At 41.8% G+C, this 23,163-nt stretch overlaps 1 gene segment (V, D, J or C); it reads left to right on the top strand.

Annotated features, from left to right (window-relative positions):
- The first annotated feature begins 6,745 nt into the window (after positions 1-6,745).
- Positions 6,746-7,277, top strand: LOC103097009 (immunoglobulin lambda variable 3-25-like). The segment is given in 2 exon segments: positions 6,746-6,824; positions 6,964-7,277. Coding segments are annotated over 2 exon segments (360 nt in total).
- Positions 7,278-23,163: the final 15,886 nt, after the last annotated feature.

Here is a 23,163-nt window from a genome sequence, read left to right as displayed (position 1 = left end):
TGGGGAAGTGAGACAAAAACCCCTGCCAGCCTCTGCTCACACAGCGCCCTTCCTCCTGGAGAAGTGGCTGGTGAAGACAGACGTCAACAACTTCTCCTTCAGGCCTCTCTTACTCCCCAACTCCTTTCACAGCCAGAAGCAGAGCCATTATCAAACGTTTATTGACTTTCATTAATGTGATGTTCTGGGACTCTGTTAGGAAACATACCTGGAGTGGGGAGGAGGGAGAAGTCAGGCCCTGCCCTCAGGGAGCTTTTCACTGAATGGGGGAAGAAGGTCAACAGAACCTCTAAAGTCTTTAATCAGGACAAGGACATAGTTCTTCTGGCCACCACATAGTCATGAGCTCCTAAACCAATACCGTCACACCAAGCTGGGTCTGAGACTCTGGAAACAATGTCTCTGGGGAAACTCACCAGAAACGGGAATGTTCATCAGGGGAAATTCCAAAGACCTGAACCACTTGGAGTCCCAAATATACTTTGGGGAATAAAGGAAAGGAAGGAGAACTGATTGGCTTACATGGAGACAAAGGCAGGAGGATTTCAGCCCAGACACTAAGGGAGAAACTTCTAAGGCAAAAGGGTACTGAAGATTTGAGCTTCTTCATCATGCCTGTTTGGGGTGCTTAATGGATACTTGATGGCTTAGTATTTAGGTTGGGACCCAAGTCCACTTGAGAGTTCTTTGAAATTCCCATGGGACCAAGGTAAATTTAGGGATTCCATAAATGACTTAAAGTAAAAATCCAAAATAAAACTTATAAAGGTTTTGGGAAAGTAGTGAAGAGTTTGGGTGGGGTGGGGATGGGCACAGTGAAGGAGCTAAGGAAGTCCAGAATGAGTATAGCCAGCAAGAAATGAGATGTTTGAAAGGAAACATCCTCTTTGCTCTTTGGTCTGGGTGGTCCCATCTTCCTCTCTGGCCCTTCCCTCTCTGTGTCAGGCTGGCTATCAATCACATTTAGACAATTCTCAAATTCACTTAAACCATCATGCATTTCAAGATCTAACAAAACATACTTCTAACAATGAGTTTGTGCTAAATAAAATCTGGCTAACATTTCACATTTAACTGACAAACAATTATCACAATGCATGAAATTACATTTGTACCATATCAAAATCATTAGCAATCCTCCCAAGTTGCATGCATCAACCCTTAGAAGTAATCTTATGTGAAAAGTGCCTCTAACTGTGGAGTATAAATCTCCCTTTTCTGCTCTGAATTTTTCTCTTTTTCTTTCCTTCACGGGGCCATCCAAAGGAAGAAAGAGGAAAAAATCATTGAATAGATATTTACTTTTGTCCTCTGCTCAGGATTTTTGATTGTGGGAAGTTCAATATTGCAACTCCCCCATTTTCCTGTTTGTGAGTGTCCAATTTAAGAATACATAGAGATGAGACTGTGACAATGACAACAATAAACAGAAACATCCCAAAAGTAGGAGAGTCTCACCAGTTGTCTTTCTGTTCAGAATCAGCCCTCTTCATCCCTGCAGCAGAGGAGGAAGACAGATTTGATCCATGAACTGATAGCTTCCTGGTTTCCCCCTTTTTTTAAAATTATCTCTGCCTGGATTTCTCAGTGGGCCCTTGCCTTAAAATCCAAGCAAAGAGTTTGGAGAACTGTGAGCCTAGGAGGGGGATAAAACTAAAAGGTAAGTAGGCTCTGTCCATATTATGCACTCTTTCCTGCAAAATATGTCCAATTGCCACCTGGTGTTAGAATTTACGGTATCAAAAAGCCAATTTCCTCATTTTTTTCCTTGATGTTGCTCAGCTATGCAACATGAGAGAAAACAAACAAACAAAAACTCCCAATTGAATTTTCGCTCAGGCTACTCAGATTTGATCTCTTCCCAACAGGAGAGGCCTCTGAGGAAACTTTTCCTTTTGTCTTAATTGGGTTGGATAGTCCCTATCTGGCTCAGACTCAGACTTGGGAGCCACTCCACACCTAAGGCTTCCCAGACTGAAAATTGAGAAGTCCAGCACAGCCACTGCCCATGTTGAGGATTGTGTTACAATTTTAGGGTACCATGGATACGCCATGACTCTTACTTATCGAAAGTGTAACATGGTCATTCAACATTAAAAGAAATTAGGGTTTTTCCCCAGCTATTTAGAGCCAATTTTTCCCAGTTATAAAAGTCACTGGAAGAAAATGGCCAATGAGACTGTGGGCTCTTGCCTCGAAGACAGAGAAACGGGTAGTCATGAGGGAGAGCATTGTGGACCTCTGAGGTGGACGCTCCCTCTCCCATAATGTCCTGTAGAATGAAAGGAGTTAGTAGGATGTACACAAAGATGTTGAATACGAAAGCAGACAGGGAAATACCTGACGGGCTGGTCAGACTAGACAGACACAATAAATATGAACATTTGATTGGATGTGGTCCTATACTCAACCCAAGGGGATAGGGGTAAGTGGTCCCAAAAACAGAGAGGTGTTCGGGCTTCCCCCAGGGCCATACCCCCTTCTTCCAGTGCATCCACTGGGTTTCCGACCTCCAATGTGGGGGGCCTCTACCACCCCAAGTTCCACCCAGGGGGCTCTAACCCCCCTCAATTCCAACTGGGGGGGGGCGTCAAACCAACGGAGGTTCCAACCATGGGGCCTCTAACCACCCCAAATAAAGTTGACTAAAATCAACTGACCAGAATACCCTGCTAAAGGGAGTCAAGCCCGAGGTATCCCTCCCACAGCCCATCGAAGGGAGAGGGAGTCGGGGATCCTAAGGTGAAGGCAGCGAAGAAGGGTGTCATAGTCTTCATCGACACGCTTCCCAATGTGATATCCGGTTCTGGTTCTGATTCCAAGGAGGATACGCACAGGGTAATGCAATATACAGGAGGTACTTTAATACAAACTATAGCCTGGGTCTTCATAAGAAGTGAGACCCTGAGCCCTTCCTAGAGGAGGCTTATATAGGGGCAGTAAAGAAAGGGGGGTGGTCTTATACTTAGGCGCCAAAAGGAAGGACACATCAGTCTTCGTCTTTGGTACCCAGATGTTCAACATATGGTCATGAGAACCTAGGTCAGGTCAGTGACTCCTGAGACAATATATCTTTGTGAAACCTGAAGTCCTGAGATAACATATGCTTGTGAAGCCTGAGATAACATATGCTTGTGAAGCCTGAGATAACATATGCTTGTGAAGCCTGAGATAACATATGCTTGTGAAGCCTGAGATAACATATGCATGTGAAGCCTGAGATAGCATATGCTTGTGAAGCCTGAGATAACATATCCTTGTGAAGCCTGAGATAGCATATGCTTGTGAAGCCTGGGATAGCATATGCTTGTGAAACATAAGGATTTGTCATTCTTAGTTCTTGGGATATGGAGCCCATTTGGGATTAATCTGGAGAGCAAGTTCTCATGATATTAATCGCTTTCTTCACCAAGATTTCTGACCTATCCCCTCGCGGGAAATTGGAACTGCATCCTCTCCCAGTCCGCACTCAGAAATAGGTGGGCAGTTCTCCCAAATCAGTCCGGCTTGGCAATAGGCTGTCCTGAACAACCCCTTGGCCAGTGACCGGTGGTCAGCCAGTTAGCCATATGTCGATGACTCAGGAGAACTTACCCCCTCACTCTCACACAACATTCTCCACACATTCATTCAAAACCTCCAGAGGCTAGTCACCAGACCCTACCGTCCTCCACAGAGATGTGACGTGTTCCGGATCCCGTCATCTCCAGTTGCCTCAGTGACAGGAATCCCCTTCCTCTATGGGTCATATTCTGTTTCCTTTGTGGGATCCTAGAATAAGCCTCGATATGAAGTGTCCGGTAAATTGATCCCAAGGCTGAAACGAGACCAAAAATGTAACACACAGGAGGGAGTTTATTAAACACACTGCAGTTTGGGCTCAGCACTCTAAAAAAGGCTGGGGCCCAAGCCTGGGGCTTGCAGGTTTTTTATACACTTTTGTGGTAGATGAGTGCACAGGAATTCCTGGGGTGGGGGCAGAACCTCCTGGGGCTGGGCTGTTATCAGTTCCTGGCATATGTCAAGACGGGGAGCGATGGGAACTCCTAGGGGTAGGGGGCCACGGAGGGGAAAGAACGGGTTTGGGAGCTGGTTCTTCAGGTAAAACTGAACTCATCTGAACATTTTGGAAAACAATATAGAATCATTACAAAGAATTATGAAATTGTATATACCCTTTGGCCTAGAAATACCAGTATTAGGTCTGTTTTCCAAGGTGAATAGGGAAAGGGAAAAGAATATATCTGTTTTAAATATTTATGGCAGCTCTCTTTATGGCGGCAAAGAACTAGAAATTGAGGAGATACACATCAGTTGGGCAATGGTTAAAAATTTTAGGGCATACGATTGTGATGCAACACTCCTTGTAACTAAGAAGTGATGAATGATTTATTATATTTTTAAATATAAAGAACTGCATTAAATTATGAAGTACATAATGAACAGAACCAAGAGGAACTTGTATATAGCAACAGCAATATTATTTGAACAATAACTATGAATGTCCACCTCCGGAGAAAGAATCGATCAACAGACATATTCAAGACATAGTTTTCTATATATATATTTTTAAATGATGCCTTCTCTAATGGTTGGAAGAGAGAGATAGAGACACTTCAGAACTTTAAAATCACAAAAACTATAAATTTAAAAAAAGGATGCTGAACCTAAGACCTCTCCTTGAAGGCTGACTGCATCTAGATAAATCAATGTGACTTTGTGAGCTCTAATTCAAGCCTAGGCTTGTTTTTTTGGCTGAGTGATCAGTCCAGTCCCTCTTCTACTTGGGGGAATCTGGGGGAATAGCCATATTTGTCTTCAGCAAAAAACATTAAAACCATTCACAGGAATACAAAATGCAGAACTAGGCACCAACAGAGGCACACAACTGACTATGGTTTACCATGACTTCCCAGCAAAGATTCTAACACTCAGTAAGGTAAGTGTGATAGAAAGTCAAATAGGAAAGACTAAAATAAGATTTCCCTCTATCAGTGATAGTCCACTGCAAAGGAGATAATGCACAACTGTGGCGGGGAATCGTGTCCCACCAGGATACCCCAAATTCCTTGAGACATCCCAGGTCACAGAATACATGAGGGACTACATCCCTGCTATGCTACAAATAGAGCTACAAAGCCAACCTAGTGCCACCCAAGAGGTTTCTGAGTAAACAAAGGATCATTGGCCTCTGGCTTTATTTACACTACATGATAAGGGTCTTAACAAAAGGGGGGACCTATTCATGTCTCAAACATCCCTAGGTTTCTCAAGACAGATAAATTAGGATCAGGACATCATGAAGGTTTTTTTACTTCTGTTCAAGCCCCTACACCCAAAGGCACCTATTATGTTACCTAATTCTCTCTTGATTGCCCCTCACTTTGTTTTCATTGTTTATCTCCCTCCCCACCTTTCCTCTCCCCTTCACATAGACCCCTTCCCTCCAGGATATAAAAATCCTGACCTTTTCTCTGTTAATGAAAGAAGTTGGTTCTGCCCACTCTCTCCCACTCATTCAACCTAAATAAATCGCTCTATCTTTGAAAGGTTTCCACCAGAGTCTATCATTCTTGAAAGAGCACCCTCCCTGGACCAAGGGTTCATCTCCAGCCCCCACAACATAACTATGAGATACCAGTCAGCAAGGTCATGGGAGCTCTTCCAACTTCATTCAGTTGCAGTTGAGGAGAGGAATAAGAGAATGAGGGTAAAGCAAGATTACTATTTGGCTTTGGGATTGGGAAAGCATTAGTGGGACAAGTAAAACAAGGGAAGGGAAGTTGAGGAAAGAAGGCAGCTAACATTGAAGTCTTTAAAAATAGAGTGCAGATTGAGAAAGGAGGAAGATGAGGTTAGAGGAGGCATGATCAACTTAAAAGCACTGAGCTGAGTGGCTCAGGGACCCTGGCCACCAGGAGAATACACACAGGAAGCCTAAGAGGTAGAGACAATGTAGAGAGAGAATTTCAGATTATTGTAGGGCACGTTAGAAGTTTGGATCATAGACTTGGTGATAACCAGATCCTCTGGTGTTTTGGACCTGGGGATCTGACTTGAACATTCATTTGATTCCATTTCTGTCCCCAAGCAGCAGCAATCAGAATGATCAGTTGAGAAAATACCCCCAAGAAAACACAGCATTTGTGATGAAAAGTCTCCCTTGACTGCCTTTGAATGCCCACAAAATGCAAATGTTCTCCTTCCTTGGGTGCCCTGAAACTCTCTGATGTGTCCTGTGCATTTGCTCAGGTTCTGAAATGGACAAGAATCCCTTGTGGTTAGAAATGGACTATTTCAGGCCAGAAGGAATTTTAGTGTTTCCCCTGGTCCAATCCAATCATTTGATGGAAAGATGTTGCCTGGAGAGAAGTCACCTGTCCTTCCCCACAACCTCCTGAGATGCCTGATCATCATGCACCCTGGGGACCCCATGAGGGTTTTCTCTTGGTCCTTACTGTGAGAAAGCCTTTGATCTCCCAGGACACAGTTCTGGGTCTCAGTTCCATAATGTCAGAGTCTCCAAGTTGGAAACGACCTCAGGAGCTTTAGAGGTCAACTTCTCTGTGCATGAGGACATGCTTTTGCTCCATCATCCGGGTCACCTCATCAGGTAGATCTTATTTGATGCCCCACCAGCAGCAGGCTAGAACAGGGGAAGATTTGCATGAGGAGCACCACCTCTCTGAGAGTCCAGAGAGGATATAAGAGAATGCCAGCTGAGTCTTGCATAGACTGAGGGGCTTCCACACACGGAGTTCTTGGAGGAGCCTCCACCATGGCCTGGACGCTGCTCCTCTTCCAGCTCCTTACTCTCTGCATAGGTGAGTCCTCCTGGAATCTCTTCCCTAGGCTCAGAACCCGCAGGCTACCCCTTGTCTGGACCCCAAGTTGACTCTGGAATGGCCTTTTGGAATGGACACTGCTTGCCTCTGACAGATCTCTTCTTCCCTTTCCTTCCAGGTTCGATGGCTGCCTATGTGGTCACTCAGCCACCCTCAGTGTCCATGTCTCTGGGAGAACGAGTCAGCCTGTCCTGTGATGGGGATGGTATTGGTAACCACCTTGTATCCTGGTACCAGCTGAAGCCTGGCCAAGCCATTCTACCACTTATTTATGAGGATAGCTACCGGCCCGAAGGGATCCCTGAGCGATTCTCTGGCTCCAACTCAGGGAACACAGCCACGCTAAGCATCTCTGGGCTCCAGGCTGAGGATGAGGCCGATTATTACTGCTTCGCGTCGGGTAGTAATGGTATACACAGTGGCACAGACTGATGGGGAAGTGAGACAAAAACCCCTGCCAGGCTCTGCTCACACAGCTCCTTTCCTCCTGGAGAAGTGGCTGGTGAAGACAGACACCAACAACTTCTCCTTCAGGCCTCTCTTATTCCCCAACTCCTTTCACAGCCAGAAGCAGAGCCATTATCAAACGTTTATTGACTTTCATTAATGTGATGTTCTGGGACTCTGTTAGGAAACATACCTGGAGTGGGGAGGAGGGAGAAGTCAGGCCCTGCCCTCAGGGAGCTTTTCATTGAATGGGGGAAGAAGGTCAACAGAACCTCTAAAGTCTTTAATCAGGACAAGGACATAGTTCTTCTGGCCACCACATAGTCATGAGCTCCTAAACCAATACTGTCACACCAAGCTGGGTCTGAGACTCTGGAAACAATGTCTCTGGGAAACTCACCAGAAACGGGAATGTTCATCAGGGGAAATTCCAAAGAACTGAACCACTTGGAGTCCCAAATATACTTTGGGGAATAAAGGAAAGGAAGGAGAACTGATTGGCTTACATGAAGACCAAGGCAGGAGGATTTCAGGCCAGACACTAAGGGAGAGACTTTTAAGGCAAAAGGGTACTGAAGATTTGAGCTTCTTCATCATGCCTATTTAGAGTGCTTAATGGATGTTTAATGGATACTTGATGGCTTAGTATTTAGGTTGGGACCCGAGTCCACTTGGGAGTTCTTTGAAGGCAAGTTCCCATGGGACCAAGGTAAATTTAGGGGTTCCATAAATGACTTAAAGTTAAAATCCAAAATAAAACTTATAAAGGTTTTGGGAAAGTAGTGAAGAGTTTGGGTGGGGTGGGGATGGGCACAGTGAAGGAGCTAAGGAAGTCCAGAATGAGTATAGCCAGCAAGAAATGAGATGTTTGAGAGTGTAAACCTCAAATTTCCTTAGACTTATAATTGTTGAAAATTTCACCATTGGGATATTTCATACTTGGAAAATTTCTTACTGATAGTCTATTGGAATGGGAACTCCATTGGCATGGGAGGTTCCTTCTCTTCCCTTCTTAAGATTACTTTAGGACAGAAACCCTTTGCTGAACAATGGAAAGGACTTTGACCTATGCTTAAGCATAGAACAGGAATTTCTTTGAGTCTTGATTGATTTTAGAATTGATACAATGGAGATACTTGGAATAAATCTCCACCCTATTCAGTCCTAATAGGATTGAGTAAGGGCTGCAGCCTAGATCAAAATTTAATTATTCCAATCTCTACCATACTCAAGTTAACAGGATTTAGAAAGGGCTGTAACAAAGGAGTAAAGATTTAATCATTTGAAAAATATGACCTTCAACAGACATGTGCAAAAGCCAGAAACCTCTGGGCGGTCCTGGGTTAAGCGAGAGCCTCCATTGACAGGGAAATTGATGAAGAGTGATTTGGATGGTGTCCTTAAAGATAGGAGGGTCTGGAGACTGGAGGAGGTGGTTGAGTTTTTGGTCGGTGTGGTTCCTGGGCTCTGAGGAGGCTTGCTCTGAAGGAAGCTGAAGGTGGGGGCCTCTGAGACTGTTTCTCCATTTGGACACGTGAGTAATAGGGACTGATCTTTTTTCTTTGCTCCAGCTATCTAAGGGCTTGGGCCTTTTGGCCCAGCCTAAACAGAAGGGGTATTTAAGCCCTATTCCCTTCTCTCTCTATATATATATCTCTAATTCCTTTCTTACTCCTATTGTAATTAAACTCCAAAAAAAGGCTGACGGCTGACTTGAGTTTTTCATTTAGGAATTACATAGCTGATTCCTTGGCGACCTTAAATTAATATATATCAGTCTTTTAAAGTGATTCCCTTGTTACATTGTGGCTGACCACACGGGAGTCTAAAGAATCCTCTCAATAAAACTTTTGAAATTCCTTGCCTTTTTACTATACTGTTTCACCACTTAGTCCTTTTTTTTTAACAAAAAACTCGGCTTAAAGACACAGCTGCTAGAACACGTGAGTATAAAAAACTTTTTCTCTTTTCTCCTTAAGTTAAATTGGAATCAGCAGTTTTTTTTTCTTTTTCTTCCCTTTAATCTTAAGGGACAGCTCGGTAGCTCAGCGGATTGAGAGCCAGGCCTAGAGACAGAAGGTCCTGGGTTCAAATCGGACCTCAGATACTTCCCAGCTGTGTGACTCTGATAGACAGAAAACAGCTGTTTTAAATCTCAGCAACAGGACTCTAAAGTCCTGGCTGGAAGAACTGTTTCTAAATATCCTTTCCCTTAAGGAACAACTTCCTGGATTAGAAAAAAAAAAAACCCTGTGGAAAGTTCGTTGCTTTGCCCTGCTCCCCACGTGTTTTGTGAAATTACAAAATATACATATAAAAATGAGTACTACATTCTTTGACAATTATATGGCAGCTGAAGAAGTAGGGGCATTGAGGAATGAAGGATACCTCCAAATTTTTATATTAATAGGTACTGTCATTTTTGTACTCCTCAATACTATATTTAGAGATGAAAAAATAAAAAATATTGAGGATAAAATAAAACAAAATGAGGATAAAATAGAAAAAAAATGAGGATAAAATAGAAAAAATTGAGGATACAGTAGAAAAAATTGAGGATAAAATAGGAAATATTGAGAATAAAATAGGAAATATTGAGGATAAAATGGGAGATATGGAAGATAAAATAGGAAAAATTGAGGATAAAATGCAAGCCCAATTAGAAGATCTAAAATGTTTCTTACAGGATCAATGGGCAAACACCCACTCTACCAGAAACAGACCTGTTTCTGAACCTTTGAATGAGGAAATTTCCTTCCCTGAAATAGAGATGGAAAACACCTTCCCTATAGCCCAGTTAACAGACTGCTTCTCTCGTGTAGTGCAAATCTTGTCTGAATTTAATCCCCAAAACCCTTCCCCTGCAATCCCAGCTTCTCATGTTCCTTCTCCTACAGAAAACCAAATTCCAATGCAAGGGAGATCTTGTCCTCCTAGAGAAACCTGTCCTTGTCAAACTGACCCACAGGTGCAAAATCCAACTAGAGGCCTGTTTCCTCTAAGAGAAGTACCTGAAATAGGACGAAATGGGGATGTGGTGACTTTAAGACATAGGATACCGTTTACTCCCCAAGAAATAAATGAATTTACACGAAATATCCCCACATATGAACAAGATCCTTTTCTAGTAACAAAAAAGATGGGAGACATATTTTTTCAGTATAACCCGTCTTACAAGGACGTTGAGAGCTTACTACAGGCTTTTTTAAGTGAACGTGAAAAAAATAAAATAATTGCTCATGTCAACAAAACCCGGGGGCGTAATGCAGCACATTGGCCATCTCAGGATCCCGAATGGGACTATAATAATCCTGAGGACTATCTACAACTATACCGTTGTAGAGAGGCCATCCTCATGGCCATGAAGGAATGTGCGGACAGTACAGATAAGTGGATGGAACTGGAAAAAATTAAGCAAAAGGAAAACGAAACACCCTCCAGATTTATGGACAGAATTATCGAGTTTGGGGACAGATACTTAGATTGGGACTTAAATAAAGAGAATAGTTTAAGACAAGTTAGAAGAATCTTTGTAAACAATTCTTGCAAAGTAATTAAAAATTATTTTAAAACACAATGCCCAAGATGGTCAGATATGGACCTTGAAGAATTGTGAAAAACAGCTATATATGTTTTTAAGGGAAACGAAGAAAAGGAGAAAGAGAATAATGATGACATGGAGGAAATGAAGAAAAAAATGAGATGTGTAATAGATAGGATAACTAAATTAGAAAGTGGGCATGATAATGAACCAACGACAATTGCCCCTCTCCAGAAATCCAATTATCAATCCATTACTTGCCACTTCTGTGAGAAGAAGGGCCACAAAATGATGGAATGTAGAACCTTTCTTAAGATGTTTGGAAGGAATACACAATTTAATAATGGTTTTAGAAATAATAACTATAGAAATTATGATAATGGTTATAGAAACCAGAATTCTAGAAATTATAATAATGACTATGGAAATAACTATAATGAATATAGAAATAAGAACTTTAGAAACCAGAATTATAGAAATAGGAATTGGGAATTTAATGACAATGCTCAAATTGAAGAAAATTTTAATGATAATACTCAACAATATATGAGAAATGGCGCTCGTCCAAAAATTACTCGAGGTACTAATGACCCTCAGAGAGGTGCCCTTCAGGGGGGTGCCCAAGGAATATCCCAAACACAATGATGGTGCCCGGGGGGGGGCTGGGGCACAGGAATCAGAGGATACAACCTTTGATTTCCCAGACCCTGATGTCCTACTACCCGTTGTCCCTATCCACTGCCCTCCCCATACTAATGAACCCCATGTTACCTTAAAAGTGGGTAACACCTATTATGATTGTCTATTAGACACCGGAGCTTCCTGGTCTGTATTAAAGAGAACACCTGATTTACAATGTTATTCTATTGGCTCAGAGAATGTAATGGGAGTATCAGGAATAACCCAAAGAGTTAAAAGACTTCCTCCTAGAATGGTGTCTGTAGGACCCCTAGAGGTACAACACTCCTTCCTTTTGATGCCTGACTCCCCTTTAAATTTGCTGGGGAGGGACCTTCTATGCAAACTCAGAGCCACAATAACCTGCTCCCCAGATGGCTCATTATCATTAGAAGTACCAGAGGAATCTTTAAATTTACTCCCTGTACTTCTCTCAGAAAACCAGGAGGCAAAAGAACCTTCCATTTTTGAAATACCTAAAGATATACCGGAGTCTCTTTGGGCCACATCTTCTTCTGATGTAGGCTTACTTAAATCTGCTGTTCCTGTGCAGATAAAAACTAAATCTAGCCCACCTCCTTCTATCCCTCAGTATCCCCTCTCAAAGGAGGCAATTGAGGGTATTACACCAGTTATTAACTCATTAATAGAACAGGGAATAATAATCCCTTGCAAATCTGAATACAACACGCCCATCCTGCCAATTAAAAAACCAAAAAAAGGACCCGATGGCAAACACATCTATAGATTCGTACAGGATCTAAGGGCAGTGAATAATCACGTTATAAAGAGACACTCCGTAGTTTCTAACATACATACTATTATTTCATCTATTCCTAGCACAGCTACAGACTTTACAGTAGAAGACTTGTGTTCAGCTTTCTTTTCCATACCAATACATGAAAACTCCAGGCATATTTTTGCTTTCACCTGGAAGGGCTCACAATATACCTGGTGTTGGCTGCCACAGGGTTATGTCGAAAGTCCGAGCTTATTTGAGCAAATTTTGAGCCAAGACACAGACAATATAACATTTAAAAATAGCAAATTAATCAAATATGTAGATGATCTACTCTTGGCTTCAACAGATGCAGAAACATGTCAAGAAGATAGCAAACACCTTCTTTTGGAATTGCATAAAAGAGGACATAAAATCTCTAAGGATAAAGTTCAATGGTGTCTCCAAAAAGTAGAATATTTGGGATTCATCTTGACTGCGGGTGCTCGTTATATTTCTCCAAAACGAATTGAGAACATTCAAAAATTGAGTGCTCCTACCACTAAGAAACAGCTGAGAGCAATTTTAGGAGCAACAGGGTTTTGTAGACAATGGATTCCTTGCTATGGGGAAATCACTAAACCCCTTATAGCATTAACAAAGGATTTGGTTCCTGAACCCCTCAAATTAGAGCCTGAACACTTGTCAGCTCTAACAGATCTGAAAAAGGCTATCATGTCTGCCCCTGCTCTAGGCATCCCAGATTACAACAAGCCATTTACTTTATATGTGCATGAGCGAAGAGGAGTAGCCTCTGGTGTGTTAACTCAGACTTTGGGACCTTCTCAGCGCCCAATTGCTTATTATTCTGCCCAACTAGACCCAGTAGCAGCAGGAGCACCACCATGTCTTAGAGGAGTAGCTGCTACAGCCTTACTAGTAACAAAAACCGTTGATTTAGTATTGGGATGTCCATTAACAATAATGTGCCCACATGAGATTGAAGCATTATTGGTAAAACATAGAACACAGGCATTCTCGGATCAGAGAATTACAAGGTATGAAATAACCTTATTAAATAGTGAAAATATTACCTTGAAACGCTGTTCAACTCTTAACCCTGCCACCTTGCTTCCAGATTTACCTACTTCAGGAGAACCACTACATAACTGTGAAACATTAGTGTCCATGGCAGAAAAGCCTCGAGATAATCTCTTGGACACTCCCTTAGACAATGCAGATCTGATTTTATTTACCGATGGTTCCTCTTTTATGAGGGATGGCATACGTTACACTGGAGCTGCCGTAGTCTCAGAATTTGCCACTGAATGGTCAGCTTCACTACCTTCTAACATTAGCGCTCAAGGAGCAGAACTCATAGCTCTAAAACAAGCTTGTATAATTGCCAAGGATAAAAAGGCAACAATTTATACGGATTCTAGATATGCTTTCGGCATTTGTCACTCAGTCGGGATGCTATGGCTCCAAAGAGGATTTTTAACCTCAGCTGGAAAATCCATAGCTAATGCAGAAATTATTAATGAAGTTCTTTCTGCTCACAAACTGCCTAAAGCCCTAGCTGTAGTTCATTGCTCTGCCCATACAGGTGGCTCTGACCCTGTCTCTAGAGGAAATGACCGAGCAGATGCCGCTGCAAAACTAGCAGCCATAGAAGGACCTGGATTAATTTTAACATTAACAACCACTGATAATTCAAATTTATCACTCTCCTATAATGAAAAGGAAGTGGAAAAATGGAAACAAAAATTTAAAGCAAAACAAATTAATGGAGTATGGGTATCACCTGAAGGAAAACCCCTGCTCCCTAGAAGTTTCTATAACCAAATTTGCCAATCTATTCATAAAAATGGTCATTTTGGCACCCAGGGCATCGTGGACTCTGTCAAGAGAGTATGGATAGCCCCTGGTGTAACTACTGTAGCCTCTAAAGTATGTTCAGCCTGCCCTATTTGCCAGGCATATAACCAACATGCATATCGTGGAAAAGCCTTTGGGGGACGTCCTCTGGCTTACACACCTTTTGAACATCTACAGATAGATTTCATTACAATGCCAAAAGCTGGACATTATAAATTTTGTCTAGTAATTGTAGATCAACTAACCAGATGGCCGGAAGCATTTCCTGCGACCCGAGCCACAGCAGATTTTGTTGCAAAGATACTTTTAAAAGAAATTATTCTTCGTTTTGGCCTACCAGCACGTATTGACTCCGATAGAGGGAGTCATTTTACCGATTCTGTCTTAAATCAAATATATTCTTGCTTGGGGATAACTCCAAAATTCCATGTTCCATATCACCCCCAGAGCTCAGGCCAAGTGGAGAGGATGAATAAAGAACTTAAGACTATGATTGGCAAATTATGCACTGAGACCCATTTAAAATGGCCTGAAATTCTTCCTCTGGCCCTATTTTATCTTAGAAGCAGGCCTAGAGGAGACTTACATATTTCACCATTTGAGATGCTTTTTGGACATCCGCCTATACAGGCTAAGCCTTTCTCCCCGGCTTATACATCGCTATTAGGGGGAGATATTACTATTGCTTCCTATATACAGGAGTTACAGCACAAATTACGTGAACTTCATGAATCCGGAGCTGCAGTACAAGCTGGACCATTAGACTTTTCTCTGCATGACCTGAACCCAGGAGATAAAGTTTATATCAAGAATTTCAAGCGAACTGGAGCAACTGAACCTTCATGGGAAGGACCATTCCAAATATTATTAACTACTCCAACATCTATAAAGATTGGAGAAAGAGACTCTTGGATTCACTGCTCACATGTGAAGAAAGCATCTTCTGCTGAGACTGATTGACTCTATCCTATCATATGAATTGTGACTCTATCTTATCATAAGGATTGGAGATAATAATCCATAGACAAATGGATATTTTTTTTCAAGAATATATTGAATTACTGATTTTTTTTCTTATTATTTCTTATTTCTTTTCTTTTATTTTTTTATCAGAATAATTGATTTTTTCTCATGTTTTGTACTGAAGGTACACATAATTAATATTAATATTTTTTTCCCTGCAGTAATACAAGTTAATATATATACTCTTGCTATAATATCAATATATGCCTAAAAGCTTTAAACTATGGGAACCTGCCATTTATTGATAAAATATTATAGGACTGTGATTAATGTTTGTGTCTGATTCCAGGAAAAGGGATAAAAACAAGGAGCACAGACTAAACCTGAATAGTGCCAATAGAGCACACATGAAATATTAAAGTGAGACTCAAGGTTGCGACGCTTAACTTATGTTTAAGTCGTAGGACTTCCTTGTATCTACACTCCTTTTGAAGTACTCAAACAAGTACAAAGCTTGACTATCATGCTGGCTCCCTATATCTCTGAAAAAAAAAATCAGACAAGGGAATGACATTTCCCCATCAAAATAGAATTCTAATTCTTTTCTTCTTATATTATGGCAACTCCCTGTAGTCTTGGCTACAAATGGCTAAGTGAAATATTACTGTATTCTGTCCTACATACTTGTGGGATAGAAATTACTTTAAACTGGACCTATACAAGGCCTATTTTGAATTTTTCTTATGTTTTTGATTATTTTTCTATTCTTTTGATAATTGACACATACACCCCCATAACTGAACATTGCATTCTGAGCTAAACTTGATTTTTTTTTTAAATACTTACTTCAGGGGGGATTGTATTTTAATTTAAAATCTAAGAATTTTTGAATTTTTTTTGTTTGAGATTATATTTTTATAAAAATCCAAGACTTTTGTTTAAGATTTTACTGTTATAAAAAAATTTTAAAGATTTTGATTTTGTTCGAGAAAAGATCTTCAAGAAAGAAGCTTGAAACTTTTATATCCAGAGAATGAACTGTTGCAGAAAGATGCCAAAAACCTACACTTCATCAAGAAGATCAAGAATGAACTTTGGATGTGATTGATTGGACTGAACTTTTGATTGAACATTTATTGTAACATTTATGCCAAAAGGGACTGCCCCTAATTTGGCTTTCTGTCAATGCGCCTAGCAAACATTGGTTTTGCTTTCTTTTCTTTTCTATTTCCTCTCTCACTATTCTAATTTCTCTTAGAAAATTGAATATTGTGTATATCTTTAGTTAGAAGTGAATTTAGAACTACAAAATGATTATGTTAAATGATCAATGGGGAGACAAGTCTCCCAATGATCATCAGGGGGGATTGTAAACCTCAAATTTCCTTAGACTTATAATTGTTGAAAATTTCACCATTGGGATATTTCATACTTGGAAAATTTCTTACTGATAGTCTATTGGAATGGGAACTCCATTGGCATGGGAGGTTCCTTCTCTTCCCTTCTTAAGATTACTTTAGGACAGAAACCCTTTGCTGAACAATGGAAAGGACTTTGACCTATGCTTAAGCATAGAACAGGAATTTCTTTGAGTCTTGATTGATTTTAGAATTGATACAATGGAGATACTTGGAATAAATCTCCACCCTATTCAGTCCTAATAGGATTGAGTAAGGGCTGCAGCCTAGATCAAAATTTAATTATTCCAATCTCTACCATACTCAAGTTAACAGGATTTAGAAAGGGCTGTAACAAAGGAGTAAAGATTTAATCATTTGAAAAATATGACCTTCAACAGACATGTGCAAAAGCCAGAAACCTCTGGGCGGTCCTGGGTTAAGCGAGAGCCTCCATTGACAGGGAAATTGATGAAGAGTGATTTGGATGGTGTCCTTAAAGATAGGAGGGTCTGGAGACTGGAGGAGGTGGTTGAGTTTTTGGTCGGTGTGGTTCCTGGGCTCTGAGGAGGCTTGCTCTGAAGGAAGCTGAAGGTGGGGGCCTCTGAGACTGTTTCTCCATTTGGACACGTGAGTAATAGGGACTGATCTTTTTTCTTTGCTCCAGCTATCTAAGGGCTTGGGCCTTTTGGCCCAGCCTAAACAGAAGGGGTATTTAAGCCCTATTCCCTTCTCTCTCTCTATATATATCTCTAATTCCTTTCTTACTCCTATTGTAATTAAACTCCAAAAAAAGGCTGACGGCTGACTTGAGTTTTTCATTTAGGAATTACATAGCTGATTCCTTGGCGACCTTAAATTAATATATATCAGTCTTTTAAAGTGATTCCCTTGTTACAAGAGGAAACATCCTCTTTGCTCTTTGGTCTGGGTGGTCCCATCTTCCTCTCTGGCCCTTCCCTCTCTGTGTCAGGCTGGCTATCAATCATATTTAGACAATTCTCAAATTCATTTAAACCATCATGCATTTCAAGATCTAACAAAACATACTTCTAACAATGAGTTTGTGCTAAATAAAATCTGGCTAACATTTCACATTTAACTGACAAACAATTATCACAATACATGAAATTACATTTGTACCATATCAAAATCATTAGCAATCCTCCCAAGTTGCATGCATCAACCCTTAGAAGTAATCTTATGTGAAAAGTGCCTCTAACTGTGGAGTATAAATCTCCCTTTTCTGCTCTGAATTTTTCTCTTTTTCTTTCCTTCACGGGCCCATCCAAAGGAAGAAAGAGGAAAAAATCACTGAATAGATATTTGCTTTTGTCCTCTGCTCAGGATTTTTGATTGTGGGAAGTTCAATATTGCAACTCCCCCATTTTCCTGTTTGTGAGTGTCCAATTTAAGAATACATAGAGATGAGACTGTGACAATGACAACAATAAACAGAAACATCCCCAAAGTAGGAGAGTCTCACCAGTTGTCTTTCTGTTCAGAATTGGCCCTCTTCATCCCTGCAGCAGAGGAGGAAGACAGATCTGATCCATGAATTGATAGCTTCCTGGTTTCCCCCTTTTTTTAAAATTATCTCTGCCTGGATTTCTCAGTGGGCCCTTGCCTTAAAATCCAAGCAAAGAGTTTGGAGAACTGTGAGCCTAGGAGGGGGATAAAACTAAAAGGTAAGTAGGCTCTGTCCATATTATGCACTCTTTCCTGCAAAATATGTCCAATTGCCACGTGGTGTTAGAATTTACGGTATCAAAAAGCCAATTTCCGCATTTTTTCCCTTGATGTTGCTCATGTATGCAACATGAGAGAAAACAAACAAACAAAAACTCCCAATTGAATTTTCGCTCAGGCTACTCAGATTTGATCTCTTCCCAACAGGAGAGGCCTCTGAGGAAACTTTTCCTTTTGTTTTAATTAGGTTGGATAGTCCCTATCTGGCTCAGTCTCAGACTTGGGAGCCACTCCACACCTAAGGCTTCCCAGACTGAAAATTGAGAAGTCCACCACAGCCACTGCCCATGTTGAGGATGGTATTACAATTTTAGGGTGCCATGGATACGCCATGACTCTTACTTATCGAAAGTGTAACATGGTCATTCAACATTAAAAGAAATTAGGGTTTTTCCCCAGGTATTTAGAGCCAATTTTTCCCAGTTATAAAAGTCACTGGAAGAAAATGGCCAATGAGACTGTGGGCTCTTGCCTTGAAGACAGAGAAACGGGTAGTCATGAGGGAGAGCATTGTGGACCTCTGAGGTGGATGCTCCCTCTCCCATAATGTCCTGTAGAATGAAAGGAGTTAGTAGGATGTACACAAAGATGTTGAATATGAAAGCAGACAGGGAAATACCTGACGGGCTGGTCAGACAAGACAGACACAATAAATATGAATATTTGATTGGATGTGGTCCTATACTCAACCCAAGGGGATAGGGGTAAGTGGTCCCAAAAACAGAGAGGTGTTCGGGCTTCCCCCAGGGCCATACCCCCTTCTTCCAGTGCATCCACTGGGTTTCCGACCTCCAATGTGGGGGGCCTCTAACCACCCCAAGTTTCACCCAGGGGGCTCTAACACCCCTCAATTCCAACTGGGGGGGGCCTCTAACCAACCGAGGTTCCAACCACGGGGCCTCTAACCACCCCAAATAAAGTTGACTAAAATCAACTGACCAGAATACCCTGCTAAAGGGAGTCAAGCCCGAGGTAACCCTCCCACAGCCCATCGAAGGGAGAGGGAGTCGGGGATCCTAAGGTGAAGGCAGCGAAGAAAGGTGTCATAGTCTTCATCGACACGCTTCCCAATGTGATGTCCAGTTCTGGTTCTGATTCCAAGTTGGATACACACACGGTAATGCAATATACAGGAGGTACTTTAATTCAAACTATAGCCTGGGTCTTCACAAGAAGTGAGACCCTGAGCCTTTCCTAGAGGAGGCTTATATAGGGGCAGTAAAGAAAAGGGGGTGGTCTTATACTTAGGCGCCAAAAGGAAGGACACATCAGTCTTAGTCTTTGGTACCCAGATGTTCAACAGATGGTCATGAGAACCTAGGTCAGGTCAGTGACTCCTGAGACAATATATCTTTGTGAAACCTGAAGTCCTGAGATAACATATGCTTGTGAAGCCTGAGATAACATATGCTTGTGAAGCCTGAGATAACATATGCTTGTGAAGCCTGAGATAACATATGCTTGTGAAGCCTGAGATAACATATGCATGTGAAGCCTGAGATAGCATATGCTTGTAAAACCTGGGATAGCATATGCTTGTGAAACATAAGGATTTGTCATTCTTAGTTCTTGGGATATGGAGCCCATTTGGGATTAATCTGGAGAGCAAGTTCTCATGATATTAATCGGTTTCTTCACCAAGATTTCTGACCTATCCCCTCGCGGGAAATTGGAACTGCATCCTCTCCCAGTCCGCACTCAGAAATAGGGGGGCAGTTCTCCCAAATCAGTCCGGCTTGGCAATAGGCTGTCCTGAACAACCCCTTGGCCAGTGACCGGTGGTCAGCCAGTTAGCCATATGTCGATGACTCAGGAGAACTTACCCCCTCACTCTCACACAACATTCTCCACACATTCATTCAAAACCTCCAGAGGCTAGTCACCAGACCCTACCGTCCTCCACAGAGATGTGACGTGTTCCGGATCCCGTCATCTCCAGTTGCCTCAGTGACAGGAATCCCCTTCCTCTATGGGTCATATTCTGTTTCCTTTGTGGGATCCTAGAATAAGCCTCGATATGAAGTGTCCGGTAAATTGATCCCAAGGCTGAAACGAGACTACAAATGTAACACACAGGAGGGAGTTTATTAAACAAACTGCAGTTTGGGCTCAGCACTCTAAAAATGGCTGGGGCCCAAGCCTGGGGCTTGCAGGTTTTTTATACACTTTTGTGGTAGATGAGTGCACAGGAATTCCTGGGGTGGGGGCAGAACCTCCTGGGGCTGGGGTGTTATCAGTTCCTGGCATATGCCAAGAGGGGGAACGATGGGAACTCCTAGGGGTAGGGGGCCACCGAGGGGAAAGAAGGGGTTTGGGACCTGGTTCTTCAGGTAAAACTGAACTCATCTGAACATTTTGGAAAACAATATAGAATCATTACAAAGAATTATGAAATTGTATATACCCTTTGGCCTAGAAATACCAGTATTAGGTCTGTTTTCCAAGGTGATTAGGGAAAGGGAAAAGAATATATCTGTTTTAAATATTTATGGCAGCTCTCTTTATGGTGGCAAAGAACTAGATATTGAGGAGATACACATCAGTTGGGCAATGGTTAAAAATTTTAGGGCATACGATTGTGATGCAACACTCCTTGTAACTAAGAAGTGATGAATGATTTATTATATTTTTAAATATAAAGAACTGCATTGAATTATGAAGTACATAATGAACAGAACCAAGAGGAACTTGTATATAGCAATAGCAATATTATTTGAACAATAACTATGAATGTCCACCTCCGGAGAAAGAATCGATCAATAGACATATTCAAGACATAGTTTTCTATGTATATATTTTTAAATGATGCCTTCTCTAATGGTTGGAAGAGAGAGATAGAGACACTTCAGAACTTTAAAATCACAAAAACTATAAATTAAAGAAAAGGATGCTGAACCTAAGACCTCTCCTTGAAGGCTGACTGCATCTAGATAAATCAATGTGACTTTGTGAGCTCTAATACAAGCCTAGGCTTGTTTTTTTGGCTGAGTGATCAGTCCAGTCCCTCTTCTACTTGGGGGAACTCTGGGGGGAAAGCCATATTTGTCTTCAGCAAAAAAATTAAAACCATTCACAGGAATACAAAATGCAGAACTAGGCACCAACAGAGGCACACAAATGACTATGGTTTACCATGACTTCAGAGCAAAGATTCTAACACTCAGTATGGTAAGTGTGATAGAAAGTCAATTAGGAAAGACTAAAATAAGATTTCCCTCTATCAGTGATAGTCCACTGCAAAGGAGATAATGCACAACTGTGGCGGGGAATCGTGTCCCGCCAGGATACCCCAAATTCCTTGAGACATCCCAAGTCAAAGAATACATGAGGGACTACATCCCTGCTATGCTACAAATAGAGCTACAAAGCCAACCTAGTGCCACCCAAGAGGTTTCTGAGTAAACAAAGGATCATTGGCCTCTGGCTTTATTTACACTACATGATAAGGGTCTTAACAAAAGGGGGGACCTATTCATGTCTCAAACATCCCTAGGTTTCTCAAGATAGGTAATTTAGGATTAGGACATCATGAAGGTTTTTTTACTTCTGCTCAAGCCCCTACACCCAAAGGCACCTATTATGTTACCTAATTCTCTCTTGATTGCCCCTCACTTTGTTTTCATTGTTTATCTCCCTCCCCACCTTTCCTCTCCCCTTCACATAGACCCCTTCCCTTCAGGATATAAAAATCCTGTACTTTTCTTTGTTACAGAAAGAAGTTGGTCCTGCCCACTCTCTCCCATTTATTCAACCTAAATAAATCTCTATCTTTGAAAAATTTGCACCAGAGTCTATCATTCTTGAAAGAGCACCCTCCCCGGACCAAGGCTTCATCTCCAGCCCCCACAACATAACTATGAGATACCAGTCAGCAAGGTCATGGAAGCTCTTCCAACTTCATTCAGTTGCAGTTGAGGAGAGGAATAAGAAAATGAGAGTCAAGCAAGATTTGGATTTGGGAAAGCATTAGTGGAACAAGTAAAGCAGGGGAAGGGAAGTTGAGGAAAGAAGGCAGCTAACATTGAAGTCATTAAAAATAGAGTGCAGATTGAGAAAGGAGGAAGATGAGGTTAGAGGAGGCATGATCAACTTAAAAGCACTGAGCTGAGTGGCTCAGGGACCCTGGCCACCAGGAGAATACACACAGGAAGCCTAAGAGGTAGAGACAATGTAGAGACAATTTCAGATTATTGTAGGGCACTGGATCATAGACTTGGTGATAACCAGATCCTCTGGTGTTTTGGACCTCGGGATCTGACTTGAACATTCATTTTATTCCATTTCTATCCCCAAGCAGCAGCAATCAGAATGATCAGTTGAGAAAATACCCCCAAGAAAACACAGCATTTGTGATGAAAAGTCTCCCTTGACTGCCTTTGAATGCCCACAAAATGCAAATGTTCTCCTTCCTTGGGTGCCCTGAAACTCTCTGGTGTGTCCTGTGCATTTGCTCAGGTTCTGAAATGGACAAGGATCCCTTGTGGTTAGAAATGGACTATTTCAGGCCAGAAGGAATCTTAGTGATCACCTGGTCCAATCCAATCATTTGATGGAAAGATGTTGCCTGGAGACAAGTCACCTGTCCTTCCCCACCACCTCCTGAGATGCCTGATCATCATGCACCCTGGGGACCCCATGAGGGCTTTCCCTTGGTCCTTACTGTGAGAAAGCCTTTGATCTCCCAGGACACAGTTCTGGGTCTCAGTTCCATAATGTCAGAGTCTCGAAGTTGGAAATGACCTCAGGAGCTTTAGAGGTCAACTTCTCTGTGCACAAGGACATGCTTTTGCTCCATCATCCGGGTCACCTCATCAGGTAGATCTTATGGGCTGCCCCACCAGCAGCAGCCTAGAGCAGGGGAAGATTTGCATGAGGAGCACCACCTCTCTGAGAGTCCAGAGAGGATATAAGAGAATGCCAGCTGAGTCTTGCATACACTGGGGGGCT

This window comes from Monodelphis domestica, chromosome 3, assembly GCF_027887165.1.
Source record: "Monodelphis domestica isolate mMonDom1 chromosome 3, mMonDom1.pri, whole genome shotgun sequence".
Classification (NCBI taxonomy): Eukaryota; Metazoa; Chordata; class Mammalia; order Didelphimorphia; family Didelphidae; genus Monodelphis; species Monodelphis domestica.
This window is presented reverse-complemented; position numbering and strand designations above follow the sequence as displayed.